Consider the following 17,373-nt stretch of genomic DNA (forward strand, 5'->3'; position numbering starts at 1 on the left):
GCAATAAAGTTTCTAAAATTTGTTGGGGCTCAGTTGCATTTGCTCTAGTTTTTTGAAATTCCTATCTAGTATAGATATTTATATAAACTGCGTAGTGTAGTAGTTAAGCGCTTTATAAGGGAGAAGTTGCCAACTCGATCGCCACCACGTCCCTGGTAGTACCGCGCTCAACTTGTTTATTTGCTTAGCGGCCTTGTTTGTCAACGTTCGTGTTTCAAAGTTATGGAGTTGGGAGAGGGTTGTAAGCACAATTAAAGCAGCCTCCTCGACTGTATTGGCTTTCTCGGCTTTGGGGGGTGAGTTAACATAAAAAAAATTGTTTTTGTCCGAGTGTGTTGCGGCTATATTTGAAAAGCAAATAGCTCTAATAGAAGACTGCAAGACTAAATAGAACAGCCTTTTGTCGATGTTTCAACGCGTCTATTTATTAAAAAATTCTATACAAAAATCAATAAAAGATATAAGTTTACTTGAAGGTGAATCTTCATCTAGCAATATATCTACTGTATCATTAATTTTTAAGTTTCAATAAGAGCATCAGTCAAGGCTCTTATCCATCAGTATGCTAATTTGTTTTTAATCAATGTTATCATAACTTTTATTTGAAAATAAACTTATAAATGCTGATAACGTTATAATTCAAAAAGTTGCTTTCTTTTGTTCTTCAAAGGTAACAATGGCGTACAGATATAAGCGGAACCCCTCAGTATTAACACAATAGTAGAACCAATTTTCGTTCTGAATCAAAAGTAAAGCTAATAATAGTTTATTTTTTTTCATTAAAATGCTGCAGATTGATAGTCAAGTTACTCAAAAGTCACTCCCAATCTATTACAACATTAACAGCTTATGAATTTAAAGTTAAACTTTCTCTTTTAATTTTTTATTTTTTGTTAATTCACCTCCCCAAGACCGAGAAGGCCACTACAGACAAGGACACTACTTAATTGTGGTTATAACCCTATCTCAACCCTATAACTCTGAAACACGAACCTTGATGAACAAGGCCGCTGCGCAGAAAAACAAGTTGAGCCATAAAGTAGGTACGCAGTAAAACCACTAATTTAGGACCTTCCTCTCCCCTTCTACGCACCTGCATGGTTCCAATGACACCCCTTACCACCTTTTGAGAAAATAATCCAAAGTTTTTAGGAATCTTATTTGATGGAACCAAACGTTTTATAAAACCTTTTGTTGTTGTTAAAATTTTCTCATCAGTATAATAAAATCTTCAATCAAATATTAGCAAAGTCTGTTATTTAGACTCGAATAGTTCCAAAAAGTCTAAATTTTCCCTAATGATTCAAGGTCTGTTATAATGGAATCAAATGAATTCATTTGATTCCATAATAATTATTTGAAAAATGCTAGTATAAAATATTTAGAATGCTTTTCTTTGTTTAAAAGGCAAACAAAATTGCATTTCTTCAATTTCTGACAACATAATATAATATAAATATATATATATATATATATATATATATATATATATATATATATATATATATATATATATATATATATATATATATATATATATAAGGTTTATTCAAAGATATATGCTATATATACAAGAGGTCAAACTTCGATCTAATAAGTGAAGCTGCTTTTGCCTAAATTATAAATGGTTTTTACAGGTTATTATACAATACTTTGCCCCTTTTACAAATGGTGGATTAAATTTGTAAACAAAAAATGCGGCTTCAGTTTTCAGATTGATGACATGATGAAAAAATTTTTTAAATTAAAACTTAAATTAACAGAGAAAAACAATAAAATTTCCGATTTAGAGAAAAGAGTTAAGTTTATGGAAGAGAATTCCGCAGATTTCCTACCATTTAAAAATTCTATCGTTAGTAAATGCTGTCAATGAACAAAATGAATGAAATAAAAGAGCCAAAATTGTAATCGTTTATGGAATCGTTTATGGAGTCGAATCAGACAAATCTTTACAATCCGAAATGGTAATAAGAAAATTGCGAAATTATATAATAATCTTGGAGCCGATGTTAAAACAAAAAATGTGAGAAGATTGCGGTCAAAAAAAAGGGAAAAAACTGGTCCAATTTTAGTTGAATTAGAAAATTCTAGTAAGAGAAACTCTCTTTTGTATCAATCGAAAAAATTGAGAAACATTAGTAACATTAAAAATGATTATACTTCACCAGATCTTACTGAAGCTGAGAGAATGTTAGATTTTCAATTGAGACAAGAAAGAAATAAGCTAAACTTGGAAAAATAAGGAAACTTGGTTCAGAGAGACCATTACAAATTTAGAAGGTTATTTTTTGTATAGAAAAGATCGTAAGGGTGGTAAAATTGGTGGTGGTGTTGCAATATACATAGATAACAATTTTGTATTTTATTAAGTTGAAAATAAAACTCTGAGTTCCAACAAAGTTGAGCAAATATGGGTTGCACTACAAAGTAGTATGTTTTTTAATTTTTGTTGTTTTAAATTTACGGTATAGACTAAGGGGCTTGGTGATAAGACCAACTATCTTGTCCCATGCTATTTGTATTTATATTATGGTATACGACTTAAATAAACTTATTTCGCAAGAAAAAAAATAAAAAAATTTGTTATCTGTAACGATAGTTATTTGTTAGGTTGTATATATAGACCAAATAAATTAGTTGATATGGAAATCTTTAATAAGGCATTTAAAACTGCAAGAATCTGCGTTGATAAACGCAATTTCAAAAATATTATAAATATGGGGAACTTTAATTTTTGAAACATTAAATGGTCCAAAGGTGTTATCGAATCGATTTAAAACAATGATAACTCTCATGAATACAGATTTTATGATATTTTAAATGATCACTTTCTCATTTAGCATGTTTTTTTCCCAATCTTTCAATTATCGAACAATGAATGCCTTAACACTCTTGACTTAAAATTTACAACACAAGAGAATAGATTATTCCAAATTGAATCACATCCAGATCTAGGAAATATTGAATGAGGGTACTTACGTCTAAGTTACAAAATTTTGTTAGATCAGAAAAGTTTTATAAATGGGAAGTAATTGTTTGAGATTATAGGAAAGCAAATTTCAATTCAGTTAATAGGTTGTTTTCCGATGTGGATTGGTTAGCGTGTTTTAATAACAGATCAGTCCAGGAAATGTATAATAGATTTATATTTTACATTGATGCAGCGTATAAACCATACGTTCCAAATAAAGTAAATTGAATCATTTCTAAAAAACAGATGACAAAAAGTTGTCATAGGAAAAATTGTTTCATCTTAGAAGGATATATTTAGTAGTGTGCAGGCGGGCTCTGTTATTGGCCCTTTACTATTTATTATTTATACTAATGGCTTGCCTGGGAACTTTGTTAACATTTCAAAGATGTATGTCAATGATGCAAAAGTATTATCAAGAATTGATTGTGAAGCAAGTACTTGCTTCACAATCACCTCTTGATAATCATTTTGAAATAGGTTAACACTAAAGTGTTAACCTATTGCAAAATGACTTAGATAAAGCTGTCAATTGGTTCAATAAATGGCTGTTAAAGTTTCATTTTGAAAAGTGTTTAATAATGCACTTTAGTAAAAATAACTCAAAAAGATTTTATATAATGCAAAATATGCCTTTAAGACAGTACCATTGTCGCTTAAAAAGTTCTTGGCGTAGTATTTACCTCTGACTTGAAATGGAAAAATCAAATAACTCTATATGCAAGTAAAGCAAATAAAAATTTGAGTATGTTGAGAATACATTTTTAAGTTTGAAATAGTGAATTACTAAAAATTATACAAACAACTTTTAAGGCCGTTAATTGAATTCGCTGTATCTGTGTTGTCTTCATGTCTAAATGAAATTAACCTCTTAGAAAAGGTACAGCATCATGCTACAAGAACAATATCGTCACTAAAAAAACTATGTTATGAGAAAAGATTAGATAAATTAGATAGATCTCACTACTTTTAGTTGTAAGACGGATTCGGGGTTACTTGATTCAAATGTACAAGTTATTCTATGAAATTAAAAAAGTAAATTTAATTAATGAAATCTTGCCAAGAAAATTATCAATCAACAAGAGGTCATTCAGATGAAACATAATCGCAAAATGACCAGTTTTTAAATTATATATATATTTTTTTTTTTTTTTTTTTTTTTTTTTTTTTTTCATTTCTTCAATATTTATAAAATTACAAGTTAAGATATAATAATATAAACAATTACAAGTGAGGATTTTTACTATAAATAATAAAAAAAAAAAAAGAATGCGGAGACTCGTAGAAGACCTTAAGGTCTTGTCGTCGAGAACCGCTGCAAACTCGTTACAAATTTACGTGTTACATATTTTAAAATAAATAATAATAAAAAAAAAAACTGTGTTTAACAATATTAGAAGAAAAACATAATTTAAATAAAAAATAGAAATTTTCAAATAAATTTCCTATTAAAAGTATGAAAGTATATTATCAATAGACAAAATGATTTTCTTAAGTATATAATATAATTTTATATATTTAAGTATATAATATAAGTTTTTTTTTTTTTTTTTGTAATGCATAGGTACCCTACTTTATGTAATTTTTTAAGAAAAATATTTGTAGGGACCCTATGAAAATTGTATCATTTTTGAGTCCCTTTTTGTGTATATTATTATTTAAAATGTGAAGTTTCAGTTTTTTTATTACATTTTTATTATTTGACTTGTGCACAATTTTACTATATAATCAGAAATAATATTAATAGCATAATACTGATTTTTTAAAGTCATGAAATTCAATGCTTTTGTTAATAAAAAAAATAAATATAACTTTCGAAGAGAACCTTGACGAACAAAGCCGCTGCGCGGAGAAACAAGTTGAGCGTGGCACTACCAGAGACGTGGTGGGAATCGAACTCGGAACCTCTTGATGAAGCGAGCGCTCTACCACTGCACCACTACCGAATATAATATAAACATATACCGCATATAATTGTTCCATACAAAGATGATTAATATTTCATCGCAAAAAAAAGTATGAGATTTTATAACTTGTTTTTTAACACCAATGTTTGTTTGTTTTTTAATTTTTTTATTTCTAGTTTTCAGCCACTTTTTAAGTAATTCACGCGTTCAAGACAATTATAACGATATATGACATTTCACTCAATATTTTTTTTACTTGTTGCCAGATTGGTTTACAATAAAAAGGTTTAATAAAAAGATTTATTTTAGAAATGGTAACGATTATAAAAAAAGTATACAAAAAAAAAAACATAAATATGAAAACTGACTCGTCAAAATAGATTTATATTTTATAAGAACTTACATAGAGTTTATTTTACAATACAAAAACGTATAAAATCAAAATATTTATAAATAAACTTACAAATAAATATCAATTACATAATATAATACAATATTTTTTTACATTTGATTTCTACAACTATTTCAAAATATAAAGATAATAAATTAAATAATATGTTTTGATGAGATCGAAGCAGGATGTTTTAATGAAGTAGGATGGTTCCACATTGCTTTTAAATCACCCTTTAAAAAAATTATTAAAAAACTATAATTTCTTTGATCAAAAACAATATATACCAAGTGATGGCGCTAAAACTGCAAATGTTATTACAATATTAGGATATAAACTATCAAATCAAACTAAACAGCAAATTTCACTAAAAAAATCTCATAATGACATTACAACTTAAAAAAAAAAGCAATAAAAAACCTTAACAAAAACTTCTTGAAATCTTATAAAAATGTCATCTATTCATAATGCTTAACAACAAAATAGTAATTGTCGTGAAAAGAGTCTAATATATTTTGAAACAAGACATACTTGGTACCATAACAGCGTAACTTTGTGCAAAAAAAAAAAAGCATATTTAAAATGATATTTATACAGGATAAAGAAGCATATTTAAAATGATATTTATACAGGATATACGCTTTCAGTTATAAAAACTGTTATCAACATGTCTTTTTTAAAAACTAAAACTTAAAACAGAAATTATAAGATTTTGGTATTATTTCAGATTTAGGTTTTGGAAAAAAAATGTTGTGTAAAGAAAAAATAACTTAATGTTAAAATAACCAAAAATATGAGAAACTCGGGAAGACCAGGGCTAGTTGGCACATGGCCTACTTAAATTATTACACGGTTTGATTTATTGCATTTTCCGTAAAAAATTAACAGGGTAGTTTTTTTTCGGCTCATGTTTAAAAGCTTGAGTTCTTGTTATTGTTATGAGTTGTTATTTGTTTTATAGATGTTTTATTTTTATTTTATTAAAACGGTTACATAATAGTTAGATTTTCTTTGAGTAACAACGTTATGTTTGTCCGGATTTTTTGCTAACTGATTGCCTGTTGTTAATCAGAATAGGAGAAATAACATCTAAAATATTAAAAAGATGACAAATAAAATCAGACAGAGGTTGAGTTGGATATATAGGTTATTATCTGCATAAAATTTATTTGTTATTAACTATTTTAGTTTTTTTATACTAACCTTAATATCAAAATCTTTTTTTTTAATTTTTTAAAAATAACTTGCTATAGTGCCAGCAACTTCTATGCTATCTTCCGAAAACTGACACAAGTGTTTATGTAGACAACAAAGCAATATCTTGCATAAAACTTTAAAATTAGGATTATTAAATGTCTGATAAATAATTTCTTCCCAGAAATCATTTTTAGAAAATATTATAGATCATACTTTTGCCAAAATCTTTTCACTGTTACATACTTCTAAAAGACTCACAAAAAATCTATTTCCGCTCATTTATTTATACTTACTAAAACCTAGCTCCAAAGAATCACTTTGTAAACTGGAAGTAATGTATAGCCTACTTACAAAAAATCACTCATAAGAAATACAGTTACTTGCAGTGTTGTAATTAGAGCATGAAAGTTTGGCTGGTTGATGTAAAACATTTACATTTTGACTACATTTCAATACATTTTGCAATTTCTCAATAAAGTGTGGGTTTGTTATCACAATTCGCATTGCTGAGTTGATTGGATGTTTTGAGTTTCTGCTTTGAATTAAGTGTGATAAATAACATATAAAACAATGATAAAACTCGCATATTGCAGCTGTAGTTGTTTCGTCAAATATTGCCTATGTAAAGTTGACAACTTTTTTGAATCCAACAAGTTGTTTTTTACATTTTTTATTAAACGGAGTATATCAAATGATAAGTATATTTTAAATACTCCTTTATAAACTGGATGATAAATGAATGGTTTTCCATCTCCAGTATATGCTTTATGAAACTATGAAAATGCATTAACATTGGTAGAATGGTTATTGGTAACATCAGCTCCTATTTTAAATTCAGATTGATGCATTGAGGTAAAACACTCATCAATTTCTTTTTTCAACCATAAACCTATTCACAATCATAAAAACAAAACCAACTACTTTGTAAAGATTACTTTCTCTATTACCACAATATATCTATATTTACCATTTTGATATTGGGTTGCTTTTTGCAAATACATTTTACCCACAAGTGATTGCGCGTGAATTGCAAAAATGTGAACTATACTCATACTCTTTAAGGCTATATTTTATGACTTACAAAAAAATGCATCACTAGGGCTACAGAACTTCTAGAGTAAAAACAGAGACAACTAGCCCCTACATAAAGTTGTTCTGGTAAAGTTGAACTTCTATATTTTTTACAATACTATTCATATGTGAAAATTCATTATAATTTAAGTTTAAACATTTACCATGTGAAAAATTCATAATAATTTACGTTAAACGTTCATCATGTGAAAAAGTTCTGAGTTCCATACCCACCACTGAGGTGAATATATATAATAAGTATATAAAATCTTATAGACCTAAAGGATAGCAGAACTTTATTGTGCTCGAGTGCTTCTAACTGTTTATTCAGAAGGCATCTTTGTAAGACAAAGTGGTATAAGTCTACTTGTATTGTTTTAACAATTAGTATATTTATAATACAATCAGAATAATTGCATTAAAAAAACATTGAACAAAGTCTTGAGGAGATTACAAGAACAAAAATCATATAATGACAACAACAATAAAACTTGCAGCAAAATTTACAAATAATTGCAGGCTCATTTACTTTTATAACTAAAAAGTGGTTTGTCTGATTAAATTTTGGTTAATGAGACAAAACACTTTCAGAAAAAAATTTCTTATTATTGAACAATAAAACAAATGTAGCAGTAGTACTTTAGTTGCCGTGGTGCTAGTATGTGTTATATGGTGAATTATTGTAAATATGTCATAATTATTTGTAAGTTCATTTATTTTATTACTTTTACATGATAACTTTTGTTGGAATAATATCACTCGTTTAATCGAAAGTCTTTTAAGTGTTTCACCAAGAGATCTAATGCATAGAGGTGGAAATGTGACTGATTTTTCAATGCCTCATTTTGATGATGCTTTATTTAAAATACTGGAAGAATATAGAATTTTTGATGATGTGAAAGTTTTACGTTTTGATACAACTGCTACAAAGCAGTTTGTTACGGAAGACTTTCAGGTACTAATTTTGGATTTAGTCATACACTAAACTCAATTTTACAAGAACTGGCTTGCAGGAGACATATTTATGAACTACATCTCAAACATTTCTGTGAAAAACTAAGTGAAAAAAATAAATCTCTAAAAAACTTAATGTTCAAACAGTTCCAATTAAACTGTAATGATATTAAAAGTAGCATTAACTCTTTAAAGTTTGTTAAATATGATTCCTAATCTATTGCTAACATTTTCTTTGAAATCCCTGGACTAGATACTAGATTAAAGAAAGTTTTGCAAAATGGCTCTTAATGATGCACCTAATTCCTGAAATAATTTTTTTAATTCAAACTCCAGGGTGCATGCCTCAAGCACATTTTATGTCCTATCTATTATCTGAAGATTCAGATATTGAGTTGCAGTTTTCTTATAAATTGACAGATAGTCGAATTTATATCAACCTTTTATATGGTATGGTTTTTAAAAATTTCTTTACCATACGGTGCACCTTTCCAAGATATATAAGTCTATTGGCAAATGATGAAATACAGAGAATACATAGAACAACATGTTCAGCATTCTGAAATTTTTTTAAATGGAATTGATGTCATGATGGTTTCAATGGATTCGCACATATGGTACCTTGATGAACCACTTAATTTTCTTGATCAAGATACTTCTCTAGCAAAGAGAGAAAAATGCTTTTCTTAAAAACAGTTCCAGAGCTGTTAAGGCATTCAGAGAAAATAAATTTGTTAAAAGCTCTTAACTTTGAGCGAGAAAAACCACTAAGTATTGCACAATTAGTGGAAGAAAACTCTTGCATCATATTTAGTTTGTTAAAACTAAACTGAATGATAAACTTTAGTTAAACCTGTACCACTATGGGAATATGTTGACCAGTTTAAAATATTTTCCTAACTTGTCGCCAACCTTGCAGTAGTTAACAACGTTTCTAAAAAATCTATTAAAGTTATATCAGACTTTGTAAACAATGTTCACAATGAAGATGTTCATCAGAAGCTACTACTTGCAACAAATGAAAAATTGTTATTAATTAAGTTGAGGTTAGTGTCAGGGTCATCCCAAAAGATTAAAGATAAATTTTTCAAAGACCTCATTTGACTATTATAAAAAATATCTAGGTTTACTATCCGGAAACAGTTTATTAGGAAATCAAAAACGTTTTTCATACGCCACCAAGTAATGAAATACAATTTTGTGAGCAAAAATCTTTTCTCTCCGTTTCTGAAAATTATCTTGATTAATTTCATAATTTTTATAGCGAAGAAAGCTTGTTTTTTTTTAATTTCTTAGTCTTTTTAATAATTTTTTTTTTCTTATTTGATTCTCTATGCACTTTACTATCGAATGATTTTTATACAAAATATTTTATACAAAAAAAAGGAAAAACATTTTTCTATATAATAATATATGTGGTATACCTTTATATAGGCTTGAACTACTAATGGTAAAACAGTAAATGGAACTAAATATAAAAGAGCAGGTTGTGCGACGTGGTAAACATCTGATGCCACAGTTGCTAAAACTAAACCTGAAATATATTTAAATTCATTAATAATGGAAAACGAATACATATTTAGGTGAGATATTTCATAATAGAATCAATAGCAATGTGCAAAATCCCATGATAGCACCTTATATTAAAAAAAAGAAGATAATAAATTTACATAAATAAAGTTAAATGCTATTTATTAGTTAAAATCAAGTCAATTAAGTGACACTCAACTGAATTAATTTTAACTAAACTACTATAAAAACAAGTAATAATAAATTAATAAAAACTTAAATATAAATACTTAGATGAAAAAATATTAAACTAATAATTTTCACTTTTTTTTTGGATAAGGAAATATTAATATATTCAGTTACTATTCAACTAATGGAGATCTGAATTTAATATTTTTACAAACCTGTGGAAGTGATTTATTAATGAATAGAAGTTTGGCATTTTCAGCAAAATGAGGTACAATGAAATTATTTACAACTATTACCATTAGTATATAATAAAAACAGTAAAAGTTAAAGAACAAAACCCTATGAACACGTCACAAGCAAAAGAAATACTATCAATCATGCAACAAATTATTTAATTGTTTGAAAAAACCAACTATTTGCTCTCATAAAACCAGGGATTAAATAGTTTAGAAAGTATTGCAGAAATTTTATGCAAATATATATACATATGTATATATATATACATATATATGTATATGTATATATATATATATATATATATATATATATATATATATATATATATATATATATATGTATATATATATATATATATATATATATATATATATATATATATATATATATATATATATATATATATATATATATATGTAAATTATGTTAGTGTATTTTACAAATAGAGTGCTCAATGTTCTTAAAGAACATAGCAATAATAAATTAGTTAAAAACACTTATCTAACTTTTATCTTCTACTTTAAGTTTCACCATTGCTGGATCATCAGGAAGAGTTACTAAATCTCAAAAAAAATTCAATTTATAGAAAAAAATTTCCTTATGATCCAGCAATGGTGAAACTTAGAGTAGAAGATAAAAGTTAGATAAGTGTTTTTAACTAATTTATATATATATATATATATATACAGCGGTGGCCAAAAATTAAAGACCACTCATTTTTTAGTTGGTTTCTTAATCTTTAAATTAAAATTAAGAAGATTCTAATTGACATATTAAATTTTTTTTTATTAATATCTTGTTAATTAAAACATACGGATTAAAGTGGTATAATTTTTTATTAATTAAATAGTGTTAAACTTATTAAAAAACAAATGATTACTTATAAATCTTCTTCAAATAAATTGGACAAAATTTAACGACCACTTTCAAATCTTTAATTTGCACTTATTAAAAATATTAATCCATTATTTTTTTAACTGTCTTAATTGCTTATTACGTTGGCTATAAAATAAAATGTTGAAACCTGAGTTTCGATATCAAATAAACATTTATTTTTTGAATTGCAATAAGGATATAAAAATATTGCAAAAATGCGTGCAAAGATGGAAGAAAAAGACAGATACGCGGCTCTTGTATTAAAAGAAGAAGGCTATAGCATCAGACAAATAGCAGACAAGCTCGGAAGGTCTCACTCTTGCATTATTAACATAATTCAACGATACAAAGAGACCCAGTCAATTAATGATCGTCATAGGACTGGACGCAATAAAATTTCAAATGACCGTGATGTTCGCTCGTTAGTGAGATTAATGAAAGAAAACAGACAAGCATCATCTACAGACATCGAAATTTTTGAAAACTCGCTTATTCCTAGCATTGATTTATGGCAGTTGCAAGATGGATTTATTTTCCAACAAGATAATGCGCCGTGTCATAAAGCGCATGTTGTTAGCGATTGGTTCAATTCTAATAAAATTCAAGTGCTTCCATGGCCTGCCAATAGTCCAGACTTGAATCCAATAGAGAATTTATGGTCGTGGCTTGATCACAAGCTTGGTAAAGAACAACTTTACAATTTGGAAGATTTGAAATCTTCTATCTCTCATCATTTGAAAAATGTGCCTGATGAAGTAATCAAAACTTTAATGAATTCAATGCCAGAACGAGTACAAGAGTGTTTGAAAACAAATGGAGGAACAACACGTTTCTAAATTATTTTTTTATTGCTTTTTGAAATATTTTTGAAACTGGTTTTGAAATATTTTTTGAAATTTTGTCCAATTTTTTTTCCCATTTATATTTTTTACTAGTCAGTTTTTTAATTTTTTAACATTATCTTATAAAAAAATTATAAATTCTTTTATAATAATTATAAAATACAATAAAAATTCTTTCTAAAAATGTTTTTCTTTTTTTGATACCTTTTTCCAAAATAAAATTATACTAAGGTTAAAAATAAATTTTGAAAAAAAAAAAAGTGGTCTTTAATTTTTGGCCACCGCTGTATATGTATATATATATATATATATATATATATATATATATATATATATATATATATATATATATATATATATATATATATATATATACACATATACATATATATATATGTATATACATATATATATATATATATATATATATATATATATATATATATATATATATGTATATACATATATATATACATATATTTATATATTTATATATATATATATATATATATATATATATATATATATATATATATATATATATATATATATATATACACACACACACATGCATATGAAAAGTTTTAACAGTTTTCCTACATGATACATGATCTATAAATATACAATCTGCAAACTCAACTTACCTACTGTCAATAGTACACTTAGATGTTTGTAGGTATCGTTATATAAGTTTGAATATTACATATTGCTTTTTAAATTTGCATATAACATCTTCTATTGATAATAAAGTTCTATTGATTGTATTTTATTTAAATATAACTTTGTACTTGTTTTTTTTTTTTTTTTTTTTTTTTTTTTTTGAAAATATTGTGGTTTCTTTATAAATTTCTGTGCAACAGAATTTTATAAAGAAATATTTGAAAACCACAATATTTATATAAAATATTAATATTAAACCATAACATTTTCTTAAAAACAAAAAAAAAAAAACATAGTTGTGCTTATTACTTGTTAAAAAAGTGTTGATAAATTACAATTGGTATACAAAGCTTATGAAATAGTTTGTTTTTCAATGTACTTCAAATATACTTCAGTAGCTCAGTCATTTCGTGCACTGTCCACAGTACCTACATCTTATTGTGTATATTTATGCTTTTGCTGGTTTCTCTCTTTTTTTTAATTTTAATTCACCTCCTCAAGCCACTATACTTGAGTAGGCTACTTTTATTTGTGCTTACAATCTTTTTTCAACTCTATAACTCTGTAACATAAACCTTGACAAACAAGGCCCCTATGCAGAGGAACAAGTTAAGCGCTATACTACCAGGGACGTAGTGGGGATTGAACTCGGAACTTCTCACTTATGAAATGAGCGCTTTACCACTACATCACTACAAAATTTGAGTATAAACATAATGAAATGGTCATCTGCCAGGACTACATTTTTTTCTATTCATTTTTGTTTTTTTCTCTGTCTGGAAAAATCTTGATTTTTAAACTTAATGTGAGGAAAAAATTTAACACTGCACATTTAAGAATGCTTAAATGTGTGTGTGTTTGTGTGCAAGTGGATATATACACACACAAACAAATACATTAATCTCAATTAATGAACATCCATTTCAAGATGTTCACTTATGTTACTTAATGTTTCAATATAAGCTGCTGTTATTTGACTATTTTCAAACAACTATCCAGCAAAGTATAAATAAAAAAAATCAAATTGAGTGAGAATTGACAAACCTAATAAGTAACCAATCAATGAGGACATAAAATACATTGGTTTAAACTTTGCAGTAGATCCATTAATAAAAACACTTTTATTATAATAAAACTTCAGTAAAAAACAAAGCAGCAAACCAGGTATCACCTTAAAAAAAACGGAGCTAAATCAACACATAAAGCAATTCTAAAAATAAATAACATTACAGAAAACCTAAAACATGCAAAAGGGAACATAAAGATTTCAAGGCAGAACTTCAAATCCAAACATAAATAAAAAACAGAATAAGTTTAAAATACTTATAACTAAATTAACAGTACTTTGTACAGGAGGGAAGGAAATAATTTTTATGTTGGTATACTTTTCATTATTTTATGTATTTATGCTTAATACATATTATATGTATTTATGCTTGTATATAATAGATACTCTGTGTATATTTTGAAAACTATAATAAAATAATAAAATGATGTGTAAAATACTAATTTTGAAAATGGTATGAAAGTTTAATCTTAACTTGACTCTTAAGTTGTTTCTCCCTGAAGCAGACTAGTTTACACCCTCCACTGCAGACACCCTGTTCACACCCTCCACTGGCCAAAGGAAAGTGAATACAGTAGTAAAAAAAATCTATTAGAACATTAGATCAACATACTAAATGATAAAATATCTATTAGCCATCCATATCTATTCCCATTAATAACACACAAAAAAAATTTTTAAAAAGTTCAAAGAACGTAACAATTATCATCCTTAATTTCTTTAAATATTAAAGTTATTTCAACTATATAAAAAGCTAAAAATTTTAGCAATATTTTTAAAATTTTTTTTAAATTTTATTTCAATTTTAGAAGATGTAGGGTAAATATTTTTTTAAGTTTATTATTGAAGACATTATTGAAATAAAATGACAAAATAAAAAAATAATGCTTTGTTATCAACTTTATTAATTATAATTTTTTAATTTTTTTTTGCTTTTTTAAATGTAATTATTTTAATTTTGGAGCTAATTACCATTAATATCTTTTTTTTAGTGTTAATTTTTTAGTTTTATTCTTTTTAGCATTTGGTTTAATACCTAAATAAAAAAATTAAAGAAAAAACATTCTAGCATTATTATAAAATCCCAATTAGTTTTCAAACCTGATAAAAGCTTACTGCATTTTGTATACCAGTTTCTTTAAAATAAATGGTGAACTTTTACTACAACCGCATTGCAAGTATTGCTTGAGTTGTTCTAGATTGACTGATTGCATTTGTTGGAAATTTCTAAGTTAAACTAATTGATAAAGTTCTGTAAAGGTAATTCGATTTCTGTAACAACTCAGTCAGATTATAATCCTGTGATTGAGGGTCAGTATTAGGCAATACTGACCTAACTGCAGACCTAGAACTGTTTTAGGTTGGCAAAAAATTGCTGACCTTGCTTCTACAACTTATGGTAAAACCTTTGTATCAATTTTTTTTTGCTGACCTCTAAAAGATGAAGGCTGGCAGATTATTGCTGATATTATCAAAAAATCCCTTAATTATAAATTGAGAAAAATACTACTATGTAACCAGCAAAACGATCTCAAACTGTCACAAAACCGCGTATGTGTTTAGCTGTTGGTATACCACACTGATCATTCTTTCATTTCAAATTTTTTGATGCACAAAGACATCATTTTTATTTGTCCCTTAATTAAATCTACCACCATTTTTCTACTTTTCAACATATTTTGATGCATACATTGTCTGATGGTTTGGGCAGATATAATTTAGATATGAAAGACTTTTTCATAGTTAAAGAACTTTTTCGTATCATTTCAGACAAAAAAAGGTAATTAAAAAATATATATATTATTATCAATACCCTTCTTTATCTGAAAACATCTGGATTTATATATAAATATATCCATGTTAAATAAACACAATAAGGAAAAAAACAGAAAAAAACTATAGAGCTGTTAATTGGTAAAAGTATGTTAAAAAAAAGCATTAAATTTCTTAAACCTTATTTCTACGCTAAATATTGTACTTAACATACAAATTTGGCAAGGGATTTAATTTTAAACTTTGGTTACATGCTTCCTATAATGAAATTTATCATAACCCTTTTCATGGAAAAACTTTAAATTCTTACTTTTATCAATTCAAGGTATATTTCAAGGTATATTTTTATCAATTCAGGTATAATTAGCAACTTCAGATGATACTAATTTTAACCCATTAAAAAAACTCAACAAGTAAATTAAAAAACACCATAACAAGTAATTAACAGTGTAAAAAGGTTCAAAGAAATAAATCTTACAATATCTCCAAGACCAAGAATTGAAAATTGGCCATCGTGTTTTGAACTAAAATTTTAAATATCTTTAAAAGATTTAAAAATGCTATTTATTGTTTTACATTTTGAACTTTAATAAATAAAGGATAAAATATTTTATATATATATATATAAATATATATATATATATATATATATATATATATATATATATATATATATATATATATATAAATATATATATATATATATATATATCTTTACTTTACATATTTATATACTTTTACATTATTTATATTTTTAATATTCAATTCATTATAGAAAAAAACCTTGGAAACATTATTGTGGCAGGAAGTGATAATAAATTAGGTGGATGAACAACATTCTCCATGTTAAGTTGATTTGTTATTAAGGTAACCTATAAAATAACATACTTATAAAAATATATATAATACAGATAATTTTATTAAATTTAAACAAAAATTAAAACTATAATTTACAAATCAAAAAGTTTAAATATGAAAGCTAACAATACAATGAACAATAAGATAACAATAAAATGACAATAAGACACAATGAGATAAGGACTTACAGGATTGGATGCCTGGCGAGTTGCAACATTTACCATTACATTAACATTAAAAATGCGCTCTGATAAGAACACCTAATATAAATTCAAAAGCATAATTATAAAATAACGAAGTTATTATAAATACGCCATTATAAATAATGGTTGCACTAGCGAGTATTCTCAAGTTAAAGTGGAATAATTCATGTTAAATGAGCGGCTTAAAAAGAATAATGTTCCAATTAATTTGCTAGCAAAAAGTTTCAAAGAAAAATTCTCAGTTATACCATGAAAAACAGAGAAAAAGTCGCGATTAAAACTTGATCAAAAAGTGATTAGGGGGATCTATGTTATGATATATAAATTATTACAATATATAATAATTATCTATGTTATGACATATAACAATATTACAAAAATTAACGACAACTGATGAAAGTTAAAACAAGTGCGTAAATAAGTGCAACAAATATAATATATATATATTCATATAATAAATCCAAATATAATATTATTATATCTATAATATAATATGCATAAATATGTGCATAAAAAAAGTGCATTTACCAATTGACAGGTTTAAAGAATACATATGTTAGCTGAAGAGAATATTTTTTAACAATATTTTACTATATTCTAATTAAGTATAAAATTATTTTAAAAATTCAATAGTTTGACATTATCTCACAATTAAATTTGTTGACTTTC

General features: G+C 26.0%; 1 protein-coding gene across 1 annotated transcript in view; it reads right to left on the reverse strand.

Annotated features, from left to right (window-relative positions):
- Positions 1–5,246: 5,246 nt before the first annotated feature.
- Positions 5,247–17,373, reverse strand: part of LOC101239919 (signal peptide peptidase-like 3) — a 24,694-nt gene continuing 12,567 nt past the window's right edge. The window contains exons 8-13 of the mRNA XM_065807867.1: positions 16,690–16,761; positions 16,427–16,515; positions 16,122–16,167; positions 13,849–13,975; positions 9,916–10,025; positions 5,247–5,502 (exon numbers count right to left, since the gene is read on the reverse strand). Of these exons, the coding sequence (XP_065663939.1) occupies positions 5,425–5,502; positions 9,916–10,025; positions 13,849–13,975; positions 16,122–16,167; positions 16,427–16,515; positions 16,690–16,761 (522 nt within the window). The 3' untranslated portion in view covers positions 5,247–5,424. The remainder of the gene's footprint in view (positions 5,503–9,915; positions 10,026–13,848; positions 13,976–16,121; positions 16,168–16,426; positions 16,516–16,689; positions 16,762–17,373) is intronic.

Source organism: Hydra vulgaris, chromosome 10 (assembly GCF_038396675.1).
Source record: "Hydra vulgaris chromosome 10, alternate assembly HydraT2T_AEP".
NCBI classification, from domain to species: Eukaryota; Metazoa; Cnidaria; class Hydrozoa; order Anthoathecata; family Hydridae; genus Hydra; species Hydra vulgaris.